We start from the raw sequence: 21,880 nt of genomic DNA, 5'->3' as shown, positions 1-21,880 counted from the left end.
GGGGGCAGAAGTAACTATTTATGAATTAATATGAACAACATGACTAGGATATGTATACAAAATTTTGTACATACTTACATACTTCAATGAACCAATAGCATTAATTACAGTTTGATCCAAGGGAAAAAGAAGAGTAGTAAAAAATCAAATTATGTTGCAAATTCCTATAAATGCAAACGCTGCCTACCATGAGAGTCGTCCATGAAGAGAGCAAATTCAGAAACTTATCAGGGGTGAGATAATGTCCACAAAGTTGTGATGATGTATAATTTACAATTGAAAGGCCAGTGATGAATATCTGACCATAAACAATAATTGTAACCAACTGCAACTTCTCGTCTTATTAACTATAATCTTCTGGAAGGAGGCTTGGTTGAAGTGGAGCTTACGCTCTTTTTAATGCCTGAAACGAGCAACAGAAGAGAATTTTACAAGGATAACATGCAAAAAGGTCTAATAATTTTTATCCACCATAAAGAATAGCACTTAAGAAATAAGATGAAGGGCTTTGAGTTGACATACTTGTTGAAGCCTTTGGAGTGTCAGTTCTTGGCGCCGTTTGCCCTTGCACTGCTTTTTGTAGTAGTCGAATCTTCGATGCTACCTTATTCCTGCACAAAATTAACATATATTGGCTGTAGATCAAACATGCCAAAGAATACGTTGAAATGGAGTACATTATCCCCCTCTCTCCATTCCTCTACTTCCTTTTTGCATTTCTCATATTAGTTTTGGTTATATTTTGGTGAATTGACCTTAAAAATAAAATGCAACAACACAAATTAAATCAAAAGAAATGTGCATCGAAGCAAGCCTACATCTGTCTATATGAGAAGTTTGCACCCTAAAATGAAGAAAAGTAATAAAATAAAATTTCCCCCACATCAAAATTATGTCATCTGCAAAGCAATACAGCTAGTTGTCTCTTTTATAATGTAACTTCAGTTGCAATGACATTTAAAACTTAAGAAGAAAACTCAGTATTCAAAATGTAATGGGTTGACAATTTTCAGTTTAGATTGATTGATATGAAACTAAAAGAGGCAAAAAATGGTCAAGGTATTCTTTACAAAAAGGGTAGCTTATCAGAAGAAAGAATACAGTCACTCTTGGAATCTGCTAAAAGAAATCGAATTGCAGCTAAACAATTATCACTGTCATAAACTATGTAACTCAGATGGGCAGAAAATACTAACAATGATTCGAAAAGCAAATCTAAGTGGTCAAACAAATATGGACATGTGTGCGTGTGTGTTGGAAAGGGAAAGAGGGGGGGGGGGGGGGGGGAGATGGCAAAGTACACTAGGAAAATCTTCAATTGTTGATATATTTACCATCAGATAGAGAATTGCTTCCTGCTTACAAGTTTTGAATATAATAGTATCTGCAAGTGTTCTGCTTAATCCAACTATTTTAATCAATAAATCTATCTATAAATTGTTAACGGTAGCATATCAAATGAACATTTTGTGCATATTTCTTCCAAAATTTTATGTATATATTTACTATGTGCAAAATTTTTAGATCGATGCCTAAAGCTGTAAGAACATCAACAGTACTCACTTCCCCAAATTTATGCTTTCAGGCAAAAGAGTGCTTTCGGCTGAGCCATCAGTTTCTGTTCCCATAGAAAGACCACCATCAGATATTTCAGAAAGCTTTTCCTCGTCCGTGGACTGCTGGGAACCAGTTTCAGATTGCTTATCACTGTGAACAGTTGTTATGATCAGAAGCTGCTTTCTCAGTATGTCCTAAGCCTTTCCCACCTGACAATTTTGGCTTAATGAGGATAACCACCTACAGATAGAGGAAGAACCATACCTCAATGAGCCTGTTCCTTGCTGCTCACCATTGATGCTGGGGTATCCGTTTTTTACATCTTTAAGTAATTGCAACCGCTCAATCTCCTCATCCTTTTTAGCTATTGTGTCTTTGAGAGATGCCATCTGTAGGGTCAGTTAAACTTAGGAAACAATAACATGAATGCAGTACAGTACAGTATCCTATTCAGTTGTTCCCCTTTTTTTGGGTGGAGAATACATGTTGTACCTAAACCCAAAATAGACCTAAAAAGAGAGTTCAAATAGAAAAACCATATGATTCTCAGGAACATTGAAAAGAAAAATGAAATAAAAAGATATCTATCCATAATCTTCAAATAAGAATATTATTAGGCAAGAGCACTAATCGAGGAAGAATACATGTATGGAGCCAGAAAGAGATTTGAAGTGGAATAACACATTATTCTTGCAAAAAAAAAAAAGGATTCTAAATCTATAAATGAATATGAAATAAGATCTATAACCAGAACCTTCAAATAAAAACTAGGCAGGAGCATGGCTCCGGGCAAGTTTTTGTTAAATCGTAGTTGAGATAATATCTAATGTATCTATTAAAGCTAAATAAACTTTAGGCAGTATGCATTCGTGGATCCAAAATGTATTGCATCATTTGCCAACTGATCTATCACTTTTATGCATCTTCCTGGTCAGAGGCTTTCATCTTCTCCGACCAATGTCATCGCTCCTCCTAATAAATATAAGTCTAGTTTCTGAAATTCTATGAGGAATAAGAAACCAGTCTTATTTGTAATTAACTTTATTCTTTATTTGCTTGCATATCAGCTAATAAACCTTGTACCGACCACAAATAATGATGCCAAGTTGTAGTAAACCCCACTAATGCAAATCCTGAGACTGGTATATCGAGAAATAAACAAATCGAGATCACATGCTACTTGTGATAAACCAAATCAAGATAACCAGAAAAGGTTCCTTTTGTATAGTTAATTTTTTTTTCTCAAATCCGTGTACTCTACAGCTCATTGAAATTCCTATTAGCAGTCCTAGGAGATATTGCTCGCATACCTTTGATCTTCAGAACAAAGCTACAAAAGCATCATGCACGTCTGACTCTAGTTAAGTTTCATATTGAAAATTATAACCTGAATGTGTAATGTTTGAAAGAGGAAAATAAACACTGCACCTGCTCCATTAGTTCCCTAACATCCTTTCCCTCTTTGCTACTTCGTGCAGCACCTAGCTCAACTCCAGAGACCCGTTCAGCAAACTTCAAAGTACTCATACTTTCAGTATAGGAAGTTGCATCAGGATTGAGCTGCACAAACATAAGGGTCTTTGCCTGCCCTCCTGGAATATGTAAAACCATAGAACATATGATTTAAATGGAGGTCTAGCGTATGTGTTATGAAGCAAAACAATTTGTATGAACGATAACATTAGTGTTCTCAAGCAATTAAAACAGATTTTTCATACTCTAAAACCTGGAGATGATTTCTGATAGTGTAAGGATATAGATGAAAGAAGTACCAAGAGAGCTTTGAAGTACTTGGGTGAGCTTGCTATTTCTGTATGGCACATGAGAACTCTTTTGTGCAAGAGCAAAAATTACATCTCCAAGGGAAGACAATGATTTATTTATATGTTGTGCTTCCTTAAGCCTATTTCCAGTTACCTCAGATCTATCTACTCTTTCACTGCCTGCTAGATCTACCAAATGAAGATTACCATACAAAGAAGTTCCCGCCTTCAAATCCTTCCCACGAACATGAATGGTGACAATGCTGTAGCCACAAACTAAATCATAAGTCACTGGGAAAATATTCAAACTAGAGACGTGATTTAAAATATTAAATAAACAAACCTGTGAGAGCGACTACTTCTTTCATTTAGAGCAGTAGCACTGACAGCTCTATTCTTGAGTCCAATATTCATTAAATCTAATACATCTGAGGTTGATAGAACAGGAAGCATGGTAGCTTCAGGTACAGCTAACCCATTAGGTTGAGAGATAGTTGTAATCCCAAGTGTGTGAAGATTAAGGAAAACAAAGATCACTAAACAAAAATCATGAATATTTCATTTAAACATTACAAGAAAAACCCTTGAAAGGGGAATGCATTCAAAGCCAACAAATTTCAAAGACAATTTGAAGCATGGACGTATCATTTGAAAAAAGATATAACATATTTACCAACTGCCATCATTGAAGCTCATCTATCTTATTTAAGAAAAAAGGATATTTCTTCTGAGAACCATCACTTGATAACAAATCTCGCACTTGTTCATTATATATTTCAACCATTTGAACCCCAACTTCATAGAGAATGGTGCTTCTTCTATTTTGAGAGATTCTGAAGAGATCATTCAAAGCACGATAATTAACACCCCATTCCTCTTCAGTTGCTCCATTAGGACCAGTCTGGAAATGAAAAAAAGAAATGCTGAATGGGATTGTTCAAAAATGTTTGTGCAACTTCATGAAGCTTAAGAATAAAGGCATTCATACCATTGTATAGGTTTTCCCAGAACCAGTTTGACCATAAGCAAATATACAGACATTATATCCATCGACCACTGACTGAACAAAAGGTTGAATATCTGCAAACACCTCCGCTGCCATTGTTTAACAGAGTTCTATAAGTTAGATGTTGTAATGCTTTCACGAAACAAACAGATTCAAGTTCATGTTGCAAGGAGTATCAGTCAACTAATGAATACCTATTCAACCAACAATAGAAATTTGGCAGTGATAAAAATAAAAACCTTGAGTAGCAGCTGGACCAAAGATCTTATTAAACTTAAATGACCGTTGACCATCTTTCCCTGGCTTGGAGGGATTCGCGATAACCAACTGTCCATTATCGCCGATATTTTCTACGATTGTCTGTTTTCCAGGTTGTCCAGGCAGAAATGGCCTTACTCGACAAAAAACTCTAATGTTCCCTAAAAAAATAAAAATAAAAATAAAAAACAAAAAATGATAAACCAAATCACAGAACCAAGTAGAGAGAAGCTACTTATAGGCACCTTTCAAATCCTGAAGCTCATTAAAAAGCTTTCGGTTTTCAGCAAGAACTTCATGGTAGTTCCCCGCCGCATCTGCTATTGCTTTAAGGTTTACTTCTGAGCAAGAAAAATTTTCTCATAAGAACTTCCATCACTGGCAAAACAAGCTGACAAAACTTCCCCACAGCAAACCCACCTAGGTGATTAAATTCCTTAGAATAGCTCCTATGAGCTTTTAGAATTTCTTGCTTGATGGAGTGGGAAGTTAACCTTAACTCCTGAATACTTGCACAAATCAGTAAAATGAATGATGTTGAACAACAAAATACAAAGATAATACAAACAAAAACCTATATATACCCTCATTGCACCAAGCTGAAAATCCATAAAGCTTTGGTAGATGTTCTCTTTCATGCTCCACTTCTGGCATTTTGACTCTGAACTTTCTTCAAGCTCTTTCACCTTATAGTTTGAATCAGCAAGAAGGCACTGAAGCTCTTTTAACCTCGTTTGAAGTCCTTCTTTGGCACCCTTAGCCTCTGTTTCCATTTCCAAGGAGCGGTGCTCATGTATCGTTTTGGCAATTTCTAATTCTCGTTTCAGTGCTGCAATTTCAAGAATGTTTTTATCATTTTCTTTCATCATCTTTGTTATCTCCTGTTCGTCAGCTTTCTGTTTTTCTTCCCCTTTCTTTTTTTCTTCTAGTTTCTTCTTTTCTTCCACTTTCTTTTTTTCTTCTAGTTTCTTCTTTTCTTCCACTTTGGAGTTTTCAGTCTGAAAGGAAAAAAAAAATCCCATTAGAAAAAAGTTAGTGTGAAAGTTATCCGTATTGCTTGAGATTATTTCCTTGGGCAAGTGAAAGATGCATGCCCTTTCCATTCTTGAAACTATTTCTAAAAAGTAAAAATTAGAAAATATTATTTATTTTGTTAAGCCAACTGATAAGAGTGTCCATAACAAGCAACGCAGGCAGGAAAGACCCTCCACATCCTGGGTGCAGTGGAGATTATGATTGGTTAATTCATTAAATTCATTTAAACTGAGACTCAGTCGAGATTTTGCAGTAAGTAATGGATAAATACTGAGTGAAATAACAGCTAAATAATGATGCCTGTGAGAGAACCGGAATCAAGCAGTTCAAGACTGTTGAACAGCAAGAAATGTTCTTTTTTCTTCGAACCTTTATTTGCTGACGCTGGTTCGTGACATGCTGTAACAAATAAGTTCATTAAATATACAGGTTAGCATCTACACATGAATGAAAAATGCCTTTCAGTAAATTTTTTTTTTGCTTCGTTAGTTTCTGCACCTTAGTCGCTTCACCAGTCCCAGATGCAAGGGCCTCAAGGACTCTGATTCTTGAATGGTACTTCTCCTCCCGAGCCTTAAAAAGATTATTTTGCTGCAGGCAAAAAAGGACATAAAAATCCATAGAGAGAAACTGAGAAGAAAGTATTCAAAGCAAGATAGTTAAAATAGTATTTACAGTTCTTAGGTGATCTGCTTGTGTTGATATACGTCGTTCAATCTCCTGCACAATTTTTTTCAGTAGACATGCCACACGCTGAGCAGCAAAGGCAATGCCATCATGTTTTTGTACCAAAATATCCATATAACTATATATGCATACAAATGCATATATGTCATAATAATAAAAAAATCATAGCCAGAATTACACACACACACACACAAAGTTAATGTATTCATAAATTTTGCACCCATATTTCATCATAGCCCCTACATGAGGAATTTCGCCATTCTTTCTTTCAACACTTTCATCCAGAATTCCATTCACAACGCTTAAAAGTGACTGAGTCGGGGCATTCTGCATGCAGGAAATGTAAGAACACATTAAACATACACCGAATGATTAATAACGAGTTGTTTGGCTATTAAAAAGTAGAAGGCTAGCCAAACGAAATTTAAGACATAATAAATGTTGACAACTTACATCTAAACTGCTTGATTTCATCATCTCTGAAATTTTACTTGGGGGGAGATCTGCATAGCGTCCTTGTTTCAACTGAAACGCCTCATGGAACTTGTGTCCAACATGATGCAGTGCTGCAGCTGATGGTTCTGCAGAAGGCACAAAAGGCACAAAACATCAACTGGAGATAAGATCTAATTCCAACAAAAGGCAAGAAAATGCAAAATAATTGCCTTTGGGCTTTACCTATATATGAAATAAACAGATATATATACAGTTTCAGTAGATCAGAAATCAACTCAAAACCTATTGGGTGATTGCTTTATGTTAGATGTATATTTCACAAGGCTGGTGTGATATTGTTTGTATATTCGTGTGCATGACTAAACCATAAAACCCAATAGCCAGTTAACCAGAACTGTCTTTTATCTATACATTCATTATTTATAGTATTTGTACCAATGGAAGCACATGAACCTTGCAAACTATAACAGATGCTACATAGACAAGCACACAAAAGGAGGCATAAAGACATGCTTGTGCAGAGAGAGAGAGAGAGAGCAATACCTGACATTAAAGGAGTGTGCAAGGCACGTTGAGATTTTGACTCTAAAGAAGCCTTCCTCCTTTCTTCTCCAGATAATGTTGTGAGAGGGCTGCGGGATGATGCATCCCCATGAATGCTTCCAGGTTTAGTAACATTACTGATGGTGGACAAGTTACATCCAGATGACTTAAATTGTGCTTTTAGTGTTAGAAGGCAGTCGACAACATTCTTCATAGATCCCTGAAGGAGAGAGAGGGAGAAAGGGCGGGAAGGGGAAGATCATGGAATAACATTAAAATTCTGTCAGGTGCATAAACCAGGAAGCAGATAAGCAAAAGTAATAAATGGACAGAGCAACATACAGAATATAAACACAAAGAAGTGCACGTAAATATCTGCATACCATCAATTTAAGCTACGATTACACAGGTAAAACATATTCACTCAACTCCTTCAATTAAATTGATTCATGACTTCAGTCTGATATTTGCATAAGGCTAAGCAATCAAATTTTCATTTAAATACTGTTATAGAAAATGTTCATTTGAAGAATAGATACCTTCTCTAGGTCTGATACATCAAATCTGGGTATTCCTAGCTCATCCATAGTAGTCAGAAACCTTCTAACATTTTCTGACCGCAACAATGAAGAATTTTCAGGATAACCTTCCTAGAGAAAAATGCACATTAATCCACAGAATAAACAATCACAAAACTCATATTAAGATTTCATTAAAAAGATTCTAGAAGAAACAAACGAGAATAAGTTTTGAACAACCTCATTTAGAGAACCAGGTCTAATGCTGTTCAAGATTTTACAAAGAACAGTGCCATCAATCAAGCTAGCTCTCAACTCTTCATCTGACGCTTTTGTTGGCAAACTTAGATTGGGAAGAATAGTATTTAACCAGTCAACCAACAGTGCCCTTTGCTTGGCTGCAGAGGAGGAAAAAGACAAAAAGCAAACAACTTAGTTAAACAAGTAAAAAGAGGAGCAAAAAAACCAAAGACATGGAATATCATACATTCAGTCTCAGAGTTACTGTTCTCCATTGGTTCAAAAACATGGGCATGCAGTTACATTAGAGCTATCAAGTCCTCTAGAGTGTCTTGCATGATGATCTTTGGAGCTTAATTATGAACTTTTGATTCCTCATTTGCAATTTTTGTAAAGTAGGCCTGAAAAACAATTAACTCCAAGTAATGAGCATGGTTTTTATTAGAACAAACAAGAAAGAGCCTCAGTATTCTTAGAAAAAGAAAGAGGTTAGAGAAACCTAGCAATTTATAGTCGGGATCATATAGAATTATGTACATTAACCAAAATGTTACGTTGATAATTGATACCTTGAATGTTAGTGACGTAACTGCATGGTAAACTACGCTGCTTTACTGGAACCTTATCTTTTAAAAGAATGGTACATAATGCTGGACTAAACTAAGCTACATAAACCAGACTTTCTGGAGGCTAAAGTAAAATTTGGAGAGATAAGTTTATGTCTTAACTGCTATAACAGTAACATTTGGAAATTAATAAATTCTGAAAAGCAACTTATGGAAGCAGTTCTAAAACTAACCAACTTTCTAATACTCCTAATCATTACTGTTATGTAACCCTGCAGTAGGGATAAACAAAGACTTGGGTCAATCATAACTGAATTGCTTCAACTTTGTACTGAGGTCTACAGTAAAACTCTTTTACAAAGTTTTCAAGTTTTCTCTATCAAACTTTTGTCTTGGTCCCAATAATTCAGAAGGAAACACTAAAAACTATAGCCCATATAGAAACTACCTTTCGGTGTAAACTCCGATGACCGCTACCCAGATTTTAAATTCTGGTACAGCCTACAGTGACAGTTCATAGAACATGCAGATTTTAAAAATTTCAGAAGAAACCAGAAAAAAAAATGATAGACTACCACAAATTAATACAATGACAATTTATAAACATGAAATTTTTTATTCACAAGCATAAGAATTTCTCCCAACTTTTTGCTTGTTTTCCAATACAAAGGCACTATTTCTAGTTCTATCTTTACAAAGTGTCACCTCTTATTTGTCTTGCTGTTATATAATCAGGTGTGCAAAAGCTACCAAGTCAGCCTTTTGGCACTTCCAGAAAACATTTACAATGAACTAAGGGAGATGTTCCATGTTCTTCCTGACCTTAAGCACAGGCAGAAATGCCAAATACACTCTAATTAAAAAATAAAAAAAGCTTCTCGGCAATTCTGAAACAAACCAAGTTCTTTACATTAATATATGTGGACTTAGATGAACGTGATTCCCTTTTCAGAGGGGGTTGTTGGGTGGTTGGTTGCCCATTTCAACTTCATCCATCCTTCAAGTATGCAAGTTTTTGGACTTTTCAGCTATTATCTTAATTCATCCCCATAAACCATAAATGATATTTCAATAAATGGACAGCCTTACTGACAAGTTCGACCGTTAAACCACCCTAATGATACCATAAATGAGTCCACAACCACCAAGTTTTAACAAAACATGAAGTCAAGCTTTCCTATGCTTCTAATACTAGGTTTGGTTTGTACTCTTGCATTACTTCTATGAAATTACTTGCATAAAACTTTTATACAAAGAAAAAAAAAAAAAAACCTGGAATCATCTCCCTAGCTATACAAGAATCAAACTAAAGTCAGTAGATAAAAATTTGCTGGAAGAGATGCTCTATTGATATTTAATCTCAATAATACCATCAATGGTGAATATTGCCATACATATCTGTACTTCGCACTTCTACATCAGTTTTGCATTGCTTATTCACTCAACCTTCTTGTCATTCTCATTTCTCTAGTGTCTTTGAACATCAATAACTTGATTCATTTCCAGGCGTATACACTTTTGCATACAGAAATCTACATATGCACAGAGACAAAAAGACACGCAATTCGCTAACAATGATAACCAACACACTTCAAGTGCATGATACAGTTGAACACAAATTTGTGATCTTCAAATGAAACTGCAAAGTGAATCACAATTCTGAGGACCAAACAACTGCATTAAACTTTGAAACACCTATAGATTATATCTTTCAGAAAAACAAATTGCATCTACCGTGAAATGACTTTGTGAGTCGGAAATACAGAGAACAAAGAAGCTGACAATCTCATAAAATTAAAGCAGCCATCCCTAATTCTACAACCTTGCTAAAATCTGGGTATATTTTGCAAAAACACATCAAAAAAAGAAAAAAAAAAGAAAAAATACCCGTTACAGAGCTCAGCCAAAATATGAGAAAACTGTTAATGCAAGTCAAGATTTTCACAATAAAAAGGAAAAAAAAAGTGAAATAATTGGAATAAATTTATCAATGTCCAAATGCTACAATCCTATAGATATATCCAAAGCTAAAGATTATACCATCCAAAGACTAAGACTTTGGTCATCATCAACATTGTTAAAATACAAAAAACAATATTAAAAATGCAAAAAAAAAAAAAAGAACAATTTACAAATTCATAGTTAAAAGAAAATAAAGAAATGGAAGCACATTAAATGAATATGAAAATTAGATCATAGGAAACATTACCATAAAATAGTTGAGACAATATGACAAAACCAAAGTCCAAACCTTAGGAGGAGAAAGAGATAAGAGGGAATGTAGAGCTATGCACGTTGATCAAAGGTTTTATTTTGTCATAAAATTTCTTTGTTATTAATTTTAAAATTGTTTGAAATGATTGGGAATTTGAAACATTTTTGAATGTCTGGTATTCCGTGCACCATTGGTCTTCTAAGGGACAATAGTGCGAGGAAGGAAGCGGTAAAGTAGGAAACCAACTCTCTTTTCGTTTCAACTCTAATTCCATTGGCTATTTGCCACGTGTCCACCATCCGTCATTGATGCTACATCGTACTTTGGAATTTGGATCGTTACTAAAACTGGGAAATTGATCTTTCTTTTTATGGCAAAAAACTAAGATCTACCTTAGTTTAGCCTAACAAATTAGCATCTTTCAAATTTAAGTTTTAAGTTTCAAGTTTATATCTTAAAATAAAATGAAATAAAATTTATGGTCATAATCAATATTGAATATTAACAATATACTTTAACTAAGTTTTTTGGCTTATGTTTCGCATGATTAGTTCTTTAAAAATAAAAAATAAATTAAATTTAAAAAGAAATTAAAAAATTAAAATAACAATCATATTGAATAAAATAGTATTATTAAAAACAAATGAAATAGTGATATCTGTAAAAAAATAAAAATAAAAATAAAAAATTAGTAAATTTTATTTTTTATTTTTAAAATATTTATTTTCAAATCATTAATTTGCATAAACTGAAATTCATATAATAATTATTTGTGACTTTTCGTCTCTTTACAATTAATTAAATTTAAGTAATTAAGAAATATAAATTTTTTTTAAAATAATGATAATTTTTTTTTCTTTTCAAAGATTTATTTTTAAATCATTAAATAAAGAAATTTGAAAATCAAAAATAAAAAAAGAGATCTACTTAGACATGTGTAAAATTAAATTAGTTTTGATCCGTCTCATATCTTTTTGTATAATTTATATTTGTTAATCCAACCATTGAATTTTTTTGCTCTATTTAAGTAAATCTTGCATTACTAAATGTCAAGTAAATATAGAATATTTGCTAATCTATTTGTATGATAATAATAAAATTTTAATCATTAATATATATTAAAAACAACATTACTTTCGTTCAAAATTATAGGAATATTGAATTGACTTGAAACTTTGCGTGAGTGATAAGTATAAGTAGGTTGCTAAATTTAATGGTTAATTTATAAAAATATTTATCATTTATGAAATTATAAAAAAGTGTAAAACAAATTAATTTTACAATTGTATAATTTGATCTCTTTATTGAAATTAATATAATATTTTATGTGACTTTTCGTATTTCTATGATTTTTTAAAATTCAACTATTAGTAAAATATGAAAAGTTTTTAAAAATAAATTAATTATGAAAAGATTAAAATTAATATGATAATATTTATAGATTTTCTTTATCATATCATTTTAATTTGTTTTGTTGGTAAAAAAGAATGAAAGTTTGAAAAGTAAATTTACATATTTTTCTCTTTTTTTATTTTAAAATCATTAATTACTAAAATATGAAAACATAAAAAAATAATATTATAACATTTCATATTTTATTTTTTATTTCAAATAAATAATGAATTAAGGTCATGCTTGGTACATAAGATAATGAATAAGATAGGATGATTATCATTTCTTTTTCTTGGCATAAAATGATTCAATCTTCCCAAAATAGAGATAATTATTTTTAATCTATAAGATTGAACTTACATGTTCTATTATATCCTTAAAAATTACATCAATAATTTAAATTATATAAACTTTAAGGAAAGATAATTTTGACCAGTAAATTAATTATTCTATCTTAATCTTTGTATATATCAAATACAAGATAGGATGACATTATTTAATTTTATTTTATTCATAATATCATCTTATCCTATCATATCATAATCTTGTACACCAAATACATCCTAGCAACTTAATATGCAATATATATGCATCATTAATTAACATATTTATTGTTTGGAATCTAATTATATATAGATTAATATGCCAACCCTTCATATTCTATTTTTTTTATGTTAATTTATTCAAAAAATAATTAGTACTTACAAACATTGAAATTAATATGCTAACTTTTCATATTATTATTTTTATTTAAACTAATTTACACTAAAAAAAAGATAAATATATTTAATATTTGTATTTATCATGTGAAAACCTAACATTACATAGAAATAAGTGGAGAATAAATTATTTTTAATATATTAAATCAAATAAATAATTAATATTTTTACTTTGTTTCTTGTTTATGTTTGTACTCTCTAAAACATATGATATCACTAAAAACTCATATTTAAGGGATCTATGATAAGAAAAAAAATTAAAAGAACGATTTTCACTAACTAAATGAAAGTGTTGTTCTAACAAAAAATTATTTTGATAAGTAAACCTAAATAAATAAATATATAAACACATTTACATAGCCATGAGCTTTATTAATTTTACATTAAACCCCTAATACTAATTCTTTTTATGTATGTGAGTACCTAGAAGTAGAAAGAAAGAAAAAAAAATATTGTTAGTGTTAGGTTATTTGTTATCAATTTGAAACTACTCAATGCTCAACATTTTTAATTAAAATGATGTAAAAAAAATTAATTATTGTAGACACCCTAATCGGTTCGGGCCCAACCCTATTTGGGCCTGGTTCAATAGGGTCCGGGCCTAAGCCTAAATTAATGAAGCTTGACTTAATAGGATTCAGTTAGTAGGCCCAACTATTTGCTTTTATTTTATTTTATTTTATTTTTATTCTGGTTTTTATTTTGATTTCTTTTATTATTTTAAAGTGATAGGATATTAGTCAAGAAAAAAAAAGAAGGAAAAATTGCAAATTCTGCCGTGCATAGGCATTGGCAGAATTACAATTGGTTTCAATCTCTCCAGGATAATTCTTGGAGTTTCTAATAATATGAAAATCCAATTGAAGAGGAATTCCTAATTGATCAAGAACTCTGTTGAGTGATCTCTATAAATACAACATAGAAGCAAATCATAGGACACAAGGCAGAAAGATCACACATAACAGAAAAGAGAAACATAGAAAATGGGAGAGAACAAAAAAAAAAAAACACATAGAAAAAAAGGGGGGAAAATAAAAAACACTGAAATAGAAGTCAGGAAACACAACAAGCAGAAAGTTAAAAAAAATATCAAAGATTTTTGGGTTTAGAAAATGAAGGGGTTTTTTTAAAAAAATTTAGAAAATCCCAGATTTTTGGAAAATTTTTGAAAAAATTTTAGTTTTCGATGAATTTTTCAGTGCCGATTGAATTTTTTGATTGGATTCCCAGAATTTGGTGAGACATTTCGATGCCGGTTGAATTTACCGACGATCGTCCGGTAACCTAACCCAAAAATCGACGATCATTCCGACAACGTCTGATAGAAAAAAATGATCGAAAATTGTTTAAAAAAAGAGGCAGAAGAGTAGAGAGAGGAAGAAAAGAAGCGGTCTAAAGAAAAAAATTGATTCTTAACTTTTATACTAAAGCGAAACGATGTCATTTTGAAGAGTTATAAAGTGGGTAGGATCTACGCGTCACCCAAAATCTGACCTAACCTACAGCGCATCGACCCGTTTACCCATTTCATTTAACCTTTGTTGAGTCATTGATCGAGCCGTAAACTGAGCCGTTCCAGCTACTTTTGTCTCTGGAGCCGCGCCTCTACCACGCCAAGCCGAGCCATCCTAAAGTTTTTTTTTTTCATTTAGTTTTATTACTTATTTATTAATATTATTATTGTTTTTTTCCTTATTCATTTATTAAATAAATTGAAATAATTCATTTAATTAAACATCATTAAATTTTCAATGATTCTTTGAATAAAAATTAAAAATTTTGTTAAAAAAATATTTTTAAGGAAAAGTTGAAAGTATCAATTTTTTTTAAATAAAAATTTTAAAAAAACCATTTTTAAGGAAAAGTTGAAAGTATTTATTTTCCTTGAAAATAAAAATTTTAAAAAAATATATTTTTAAGGAAAAGTTGAAAGTATCAATTTTCCTTGAAATAAAACTTAAAAAAAAAAAATTTTTTAGGAAAAGTTGAAAGTATCAATTTTCTTTGAAAAAAAAATTTTCAAAAAAAGTATTTTGAGGAAAAGTTGAAAATATCAATTTTCTTATATAAAAGCATGAGTTTTTTTTTTTTTTCTAAAACATCATAAAAGAGATCTTTATCCAAAAAATTGGAGCATTATTTTTTTTTCCTTTCTTGGAAACTTTTAATATTAAATAGTCCGATGATGGAGCCTTTACAAGAAAAATAATAGTTTTCTTATATACTTTTGAGGTGAGAGAATTTTTTTAATTTTTTACCAAAAGTATTAGAGTCAATTAAGGATAATTTTTAATAATTAATTACTTGGTAAAATTTTTAAGGTTTAATGGATAACATGAAAGCAAGCTGGTACCATCTTTCGATGGGCGTTATGAAGGTATTATAACTTTTCTCTCACGTAACCGTACTCCCGGACCTAGTTCTAATTTCACAGGCATTGAATTTACTTTTTAGAGATACCTAAGTCGAACTTAAGATTCCTCTTTACAAGGGATAGATTCAGTTAGGTGGCCAATCACACCTAAACAAAAAAGATTGGTGACGACTCTTTAAGTCAATATCTAGCAATAGATCCTCAGATCTAGATGTTATGATAATTTGGCAACTCCATTGGGGAAAAATTGAAAGTCAGGCCAGCAAATAAGTTTGTGTTATCCAAAAGCCTAATAAAATTGATTTTTTTAAAGATCTTCGTTTATTCATTCACTCTATTCCTTTATGTTGCTAACTATGTCATTCATATGCATATGCATATGCATAACATGAGCTCTATACCTGAGCTTCGTCCCTTTAGGAGAGAGTAAAGTACTTATGTTTTCGTGAGGTTTTAATGCCTCCGCAGTGGCTAGTTAAATACTCCCACTCAAATTGAACATTTTTCGCTTGCAACCTGTAATGGGTGAGGATTGAGGTGCTTTACTAGTCTGTGACAGACAATGATGTAAAGAGTAATTTAAGAACCTTTAAACTCTAGCCTTAAACCACATATAGTGAACCTTAAAAGTGCCTAACCCTAAAATAGAGTCCTTCTTACCCAGTGATAGATATACACCAAAACTAAGACACAAGAAGGAATAAATTATGTTTATCTAACCGTTTTGATTGTTTGACTTTGTGCATTTACATTATCAAGTCATGCATCAATTTTATTGTCATACGTAATATTGTGCATTTGTATCATTATCATAATAGATTTCATCCATGAAAATGTACATTTCATTCATGCATCAATATATCATACATAAAGCATAGCATAGTATTTCTAATCATAATTATGGTGCTAAAGGTTCAACGATAGCTTCACCAAGCAACCTAACTCACCAATACAATACAAGGGCTCAAGTCAAACAGATGGAACAAAAAAATTTTAATCGTCTTAAGAAGATAGAAAAAACCTAAGAGAAACTAAAAGGGGAGTTGAATAGGATTTTGGAGGCTTTGAACAAATTAAACAAGAAAAAAGGTATAAAAAAAAATACTAGTCAACAAGACCATCTATCACAAGAGGAGGATGACCCATTATACCTTCCTAATTTTGGGCCACATCAAGCCCAACCCGTACAAGGTCCACCACCACAACAGTTCACCTATCCTGTAAGGTACACATATCCTGAAATGCCATCAATTTCAAATCTTGGATAGTATCAAAGTTATGTAAATCTTGTCTTTATAAAAAAGGTAGTAGAACCAGTTCAGGTCCTTGATTTAGACGATCCAAAGGAGAATGAAAAATTAAAATCGAAAGTTGACTAGAAGATTAGTATGCTAGAAGAGAGGCTACGAGCAGTGGAATGAGTTAGTTTTTATGGTTCAGTGGATGTAGCTGGGCTCTGTTTAGTCCCGGATGTTGTTATTCCTTTAAAGTTCAAAGTATAAGATTTTAAGAAATATGATGATACAAAATGTCCAAAGACCCATATTACCATGTACTGTTGAAAAATGGCTGTCCATGCTAATAATGAAAAATTATTAATGCTTATGTTCCAAGACAGCTTCACGGGCTCTACTGCTAGGTGGTATGTCCAGTTGGACATGACCCGCATTCGTTCTTGGAGTGATATTACCTATGCCTTTATTAATTAGTACCAGCATATTATAGACTTAACCTCTGATTGTCTTTTTTTGTAAAATATAAAGAAAAAAGTAACTGAATCATTCAAAAAATATGCCCAGAGATTGAGAGACATAGCCTATCATGTGCAGTCTCTTCTAACTGAGAAAGAGACCACGGTGTTGTTTGTCAACACTTTGAAATCTCTCTATTATGAAAAAATGATAGGAAATGCAACAAAAAACTTCATCGATATGGTGATCTTAAGCAAAATTATTGAGAATGCCATTAAAAATGGCAAGTTGAAAGGAAGAGAAATTAGAAAGGTGCTAGAGAAAAAAAAGGCTGAAACTCAAGTTGTGAGCTTTGATACACAATTTAGGGGTTATCATCCTTATCCACTATAAGGTTACTCTTTGTACTATCCTACTGTAAATAATATCTCACATTACCCTTACCAATCATATCCATAACTAGCTTATCCACAGTCAACCTTTCAAGCACCTACATCAGCTTCAAGGCCTAACAACTAAGTAAGAGGTTTAAGAAAATGTTGAGATAATCAAGAAAGGGCACATATTGACCCTATCCCTATGACTTACACTGAGTTATTCTCAGAACTGATCAAGAACAACTTGATATCTTCAGTTATTCTAGAACCATTAAAACCATCCTATCTAAAGTGGCACGATGCTAATGGTGCGATTATCATAATGAAAATGTGAGTCATTCTATCGAAGCTTGCCCTACTTTCAAACATAAAGTGCAAAGTTTGATTCGAAAAAGCTTAGTGAGTTTCGACGAATCAGTAGGACAAGATGTCAATAAAAATCATTCACCTGATTGTATAGAGACATGATTTTAGAGAAAGAGGTCAAAGCTGGTTGGAAGATACATGTTATTTTAGGATTTCTTTTAAAGTAATGTTTGGATTTCTTTTATGCAATAGGATTTCATTTGTTATCATTTTAATAAAAGGCAAGGATAATGCATTTCATTACATTTTCTCTTTCATTTAATCATAGTTCCATTCTTTATCACCTTTCATAATTTTTCATTCTTATTTTTGAACTCCAAACAATGAATGTTTAGATAATAATGCTAACAATAATTCTAAGATTTAATTTTGAAAACTCATTCACATTGATTTGAGGAGATTATTTGAAAAAAAAGTTATTAATAGATATAAGATGAATATATCTTGAAGATGCAATCTTTTATGAAGATCCATAAGCTTGTTTTTTTTCAATAGATGATCTTTTAAGAAAGCATTCACATTTGAGATGAAAAATGATCATCTTTCTTTTACCATTCGAAAGATCATTCATTACTACCCCTTTGAACCTATTACGATCATCTTTAAAGAACCCCAACCAAAGATCACCCTCTACACTGGGGGATAATTTTTGAAAAAAATAAGAGGTAAAAGATCACAAAAAGATCTCAAAGATGGAAAGAGAAAGAAAAGCAAAGAAAAAAAATGCCATACATATTTGGGATAAAGTAAAGGGAATCCTTTTGTGAAAAATGAGATCGATGAAAAGGGAAAAAGTAGTGAAATAAAGAATAGGGTAAAATGTCAAGTTGCATCAAGTAATAAATAATCCTTTGGTTTTGAACCTTTTAAACACATATTAAGGCTATTTTATTCATTTTATTCATAACCCCTCACAATGGCCTATATTACAACATTGAAAAGTCCATTTGGATCAAGTGTGAATGTTCGAATTGAATGATCATATGTTAAGCAAAGGCATGCTTATGATGGAACAATGGAATCATGCTACATTACTCTAAAGATTAATGTGTAAGAGATTTCAACAATAAAGAAATCTAAAAAAAAAGAGATAAAAAAGATGAAAAAAAATGAAAAAAGATGAGAAAAAAAGAATGAAAGAGAAAAAAAAGAAAAAAAAAGAGGGAAAGAGAAAAAATGAAAAATGAAAAAAATGAAAAAAATGAAAAAAATGAAAAAAATAAAAAAAATAAAAAAAATAAAAAAAATGGAAAAAATATGAAAATGAGAGAAAAAGAAGACTCAAATTGAAAACCTAAAAGAATGATTTGGGTAGAAAATCTCTGAGTTGAACATTGGATAGGTAGTTCACATGTATGAAAAATCAAAGACATTTGAAGACCTCTCAAAGCTAGAGGCAAAGTTCAATGAGCTCAATGTGATTTTGAAAAGTCAATGGAATGAGTTTTTGAAAAAAAAACCTTAAATTAATGTTCAGAATTGTCTGACTATTCATTATTTGGATATACCATTCATCTTAATGACATGCATCCAATTTGTTTCTTTCCCCAATTATTTTGTACCAAACTCACTCCTTATTGATTACTTTTTTTCCAATATACCTTGTGCTCTTTTATTCTCACATCCCTAGAATGAATCAAAGAAATGTATAATTGTATTGTATTCATCACGATTTGAAATGAGGATGAATACAATGTGCATAAAAGAGGCTTGCATTCCTTTGAAAAGAAATCCAGGATGATAAGGGGCAAAAAACATAAAAGAGATGGCAGAACTTGAAAAATGCCACATGGGATGGCTAAATGATGAATATAATGATGGATTGCTCAACAAAATGAAGAGAGGGCAAAAATTTGAAAAGATGATGACATTAAAAAATGAATAAGGTGTGGATTGGTCGACATGAATTGTAATCAAATGACAATCAGTGGACGAAATTCATTCTGAAGTGGCTAGTGTTGATGAGCCTATGAGTTAAATAATGAAAAATAATGTGGATCAGTTGATGAAATGGCTAGTGCTAAGAAGCCTATGAATGGTGACCCAACGATAATGCTTAGAAACTTGTGAATAATGATCAAGTGATGAAAATAATGAGGATCAGTTGACGAAACTTATTCTAAAGTGCTGATAAGCTAAAATGGGAAAATATAAAATGGTGGAGTTTTAAGAACCATATCTCCATAATTATTTAAGATTTCATGACATTATTAACATTTGCATTCTATGCATTATGTTAGCATTGTTGTTTGAACAGTACATGCACATAATTTGATAGATTAAAACTTTGTTTAGACATGTATCAGCTAGTAAGCATTTGAATTATGACTTAAAATAGGGTATTATGAGAATCTAGATTGTTGCATTTGCATCACTAAGAAAGCATTTGCATCATTGATCATGTCATTCAGTACATACTAAAATTTTGACTTTGGGAAAATTTTGAAGCCCATTTAGAAAATAAACTTTAAATATTTTGATGAAGTCCTAAATTTTCAAATGAGAATCTTTGAGTCTTAAATGAAAATCTTTAAGATGTTTTCAAATGAGAATCTTTAAGTTTCAAATGAGAATCTTTAAGACATTTTCAAATGAAAATCTTTAAGATGTTTTCAAATGAAAATCTTTGAGTCTTAAATGAGAATTTTTAAGACATTTTCAAATGAGAATATTTAAGTTTTAAATGAAAATCTTTAATATGTTTTCAAATGAGAATCTTTGAGTCTTAAATGAGAATCTTTAAGACATTTTCAAATGAGAATTTTTAAGATATTTTCACATGAGAATCTTTAAGACATTTTCAAATGAGTATCTTTGAGTCTTAAATGAGAACCTTTAAGTCATTTTCAAATGAAAATCTTTGAGATGTAAAATCCTAAAGTTTGTCGGATTGGAATCTTGAACTAAAATAAAAAGTTTTTGGATGTGAATCTCCAAAATTCAAGCAAAAAGCTTTGAACTCAACTTTTGGATGCGAATATCTAAATTTTTGAGTAAAAACCTTTGAACTTAGATGTGAAACTCTAAGATTTTTTAAATGTGAACCTTTGAACTCGAACAAGATGCTTTGAACTTTTGGATGTGAATCTCCAAAATTTGAATGAGAAATGTTAGATGCAAGTCTTGCAATTTGCAAATGTGAATCTTGCAAATCTGAATTCTTATGTACCTGAAATCTTGTAATTTTGAATTCTTATGAAATTAAAGTTTTGATAATCAAATTTTAGTGAATTATTGTGAAGTTGAAAGGTTCTTACGAATCTGAACCTTTGACTTTCAAACTCAAATTATGAATCTTTGAGTTTTCATTACAAATTTTATCAGGTCTGATCTATGACTCTTCTAAACATGATTGTCAATGAGCCTTTTATTTTTTTCAAAGTTGTGGTGCCTCTATTTAGAGGAGCTTTTAATTTTCAAAGTCGTTGTGCCTCTGTTTAGATGAGCTTTTATTTTTCAAAGTCGTTGTGCCTCTATTTAGAGGAGCATTTATTTTTCACAAAGTCATTGAGCCTCTGTTTAGAAGAGCTTTGTTTATTTTCGAAAGTTGTTGAGCCTCTATTTAGAGAAGCTTTGTTTAATAAAAAAAAATGTCGAGTTGAGTCTTTCTTGGGTGTCTACGTCTTTGCACAATTCTTATTTAATAGAAAATGTGTGAAGAGGGGCAGCTGCAGACACCCTAATCGATCCGGGCCCTAGCCCAGTTGGGCCTGGTTCGATAGGGTCTGGGCCTAAGCCCAAATTAATAAGGCTTGACTCAATAGGATTCAGTTAGTAGGCCCAACTGTTTATTTTTATTTTATTTTATTTTACTTTTATTCTGGGTTTTATTTTGATTTCTTTTATTATTTTAAGGTGATAGGATATTAGTCAAGAAAAAAAAAGAAGAAAAAAATTGTAAATTCTATCGTGCATAGGCATTGGCAGAATTGCAATTGGTTTCAATCTTTTTAGGATAATTCTTGGAGTTTCTGATAATGTGGAAATCCAATTGAAGAGGAATTCCTAATTGATCCAGAACTCTGTTGAGTGATCTCTATAAATACAACCCATAAGCAAATCATTAGACACGAGGCAGAGAGTCACACAGAATAGAAAAAAAACACAAAAAAGGGGG

General features: G+C 31.6%; 1 protein-coding gene across 2 annotated transcripts; it reads right to left on the bottom strand.

Annotated features, from left to right (window-relative positions):
* Positions 1-11,044, bottom strand: LOC111303101 (kinesin-like protein KIN-14K). 2 transcript variants are annotated; one of them, XM_089765798.1, is made up of 23 exons: positions 10,839-11,044; positions 8,311-8,464; positions 8,064-8,221; positions 7,845-7,955; positions 7,306-7,525; positions 6,760-6,887; positions 6,550-6,633; positions 6,295-6,372; positions 6,118-6,210; positions 5,920-6,018; positions 5,169-5,582; positions 5,005-5,086; positions 4,830-4,925; positions 4,566-4,745; positions 4,309-4,415; positions 4,043-4,221; positions 3,664-3,828; positions 3,330-3,583; positions 2,986-3,149; positions 1,822-1,946; positions 1,564-1,707; positions 523-611; positions 1-403 (listed from the first exon to the last, which is right to left on the bottom strand). In XM_089765798.1, the coding sequence occupies exons 2-23, from the start codon at positions 8,336-8,338 to the stop codon at positions 348-350; spliced, it is 3,054 nt and encodes a 1,017-aa protein (XP_089621924.1). In that variant the 5' UTR covers positions 8,339-8,464; positions 10,839-11,044; the 3' UTR covers positions 1-347. The 2 variants fall into 2 exon arrangements, with proteins under 2 accessions (XP_089621924.1, XP_089621925.1); XM_089765799.1 differs by having other exon boundaries at positions 2-403; positions 5,989-6,018; positions 10,839-11,017.
* Positions 11,045-21,880: the final 10,836 nt, after the last annotated feature.

This window comes from Durio zibethinus, chromosome 9, assembly GCF_047325235.1.
Source record: "Durio zibethinus cultivar Kanyao isolate XHJ-2024 chromosome 9, ASM4732523v1, whole genome shotgun sequence".
NCBI classification, from domain to species: domain Eukaryota; kingdom Viridiplantae; phylum Streptophyta; class Magnoliopsida; order Malvales; family Malvaceae; genus Durio; species Durio zibethinus.
The sequence above is the reverse complement of the archived record's forward strand: the minus strand, read 5'-3'. Positions and strand labels throughout refer to the sequence as shown.

Bases quoted from the DNA above. Each gene is read 5' to 3' on its own strand.
- LOC111303101 (XM_089765798.1), bottom strand. From the start codon at position 8,338: ATGGAGAACAGTAACTCTGAGACTGAAT. The intron at 8,222-8,310 runs GTATGATATTCC...CCTCCTCTGCAG, and splicing joins CAGTAACTCTGAGACTGAAT to CCAAGCAAAGGGCACTGTTG. The intron at 404-522 runs GTATGTCAACTC...TGCTCGTTTCAG, and splicing joins CACTCCAAAGGCTTCAACAA to GCATTAAAAAGAGCGTAAGC.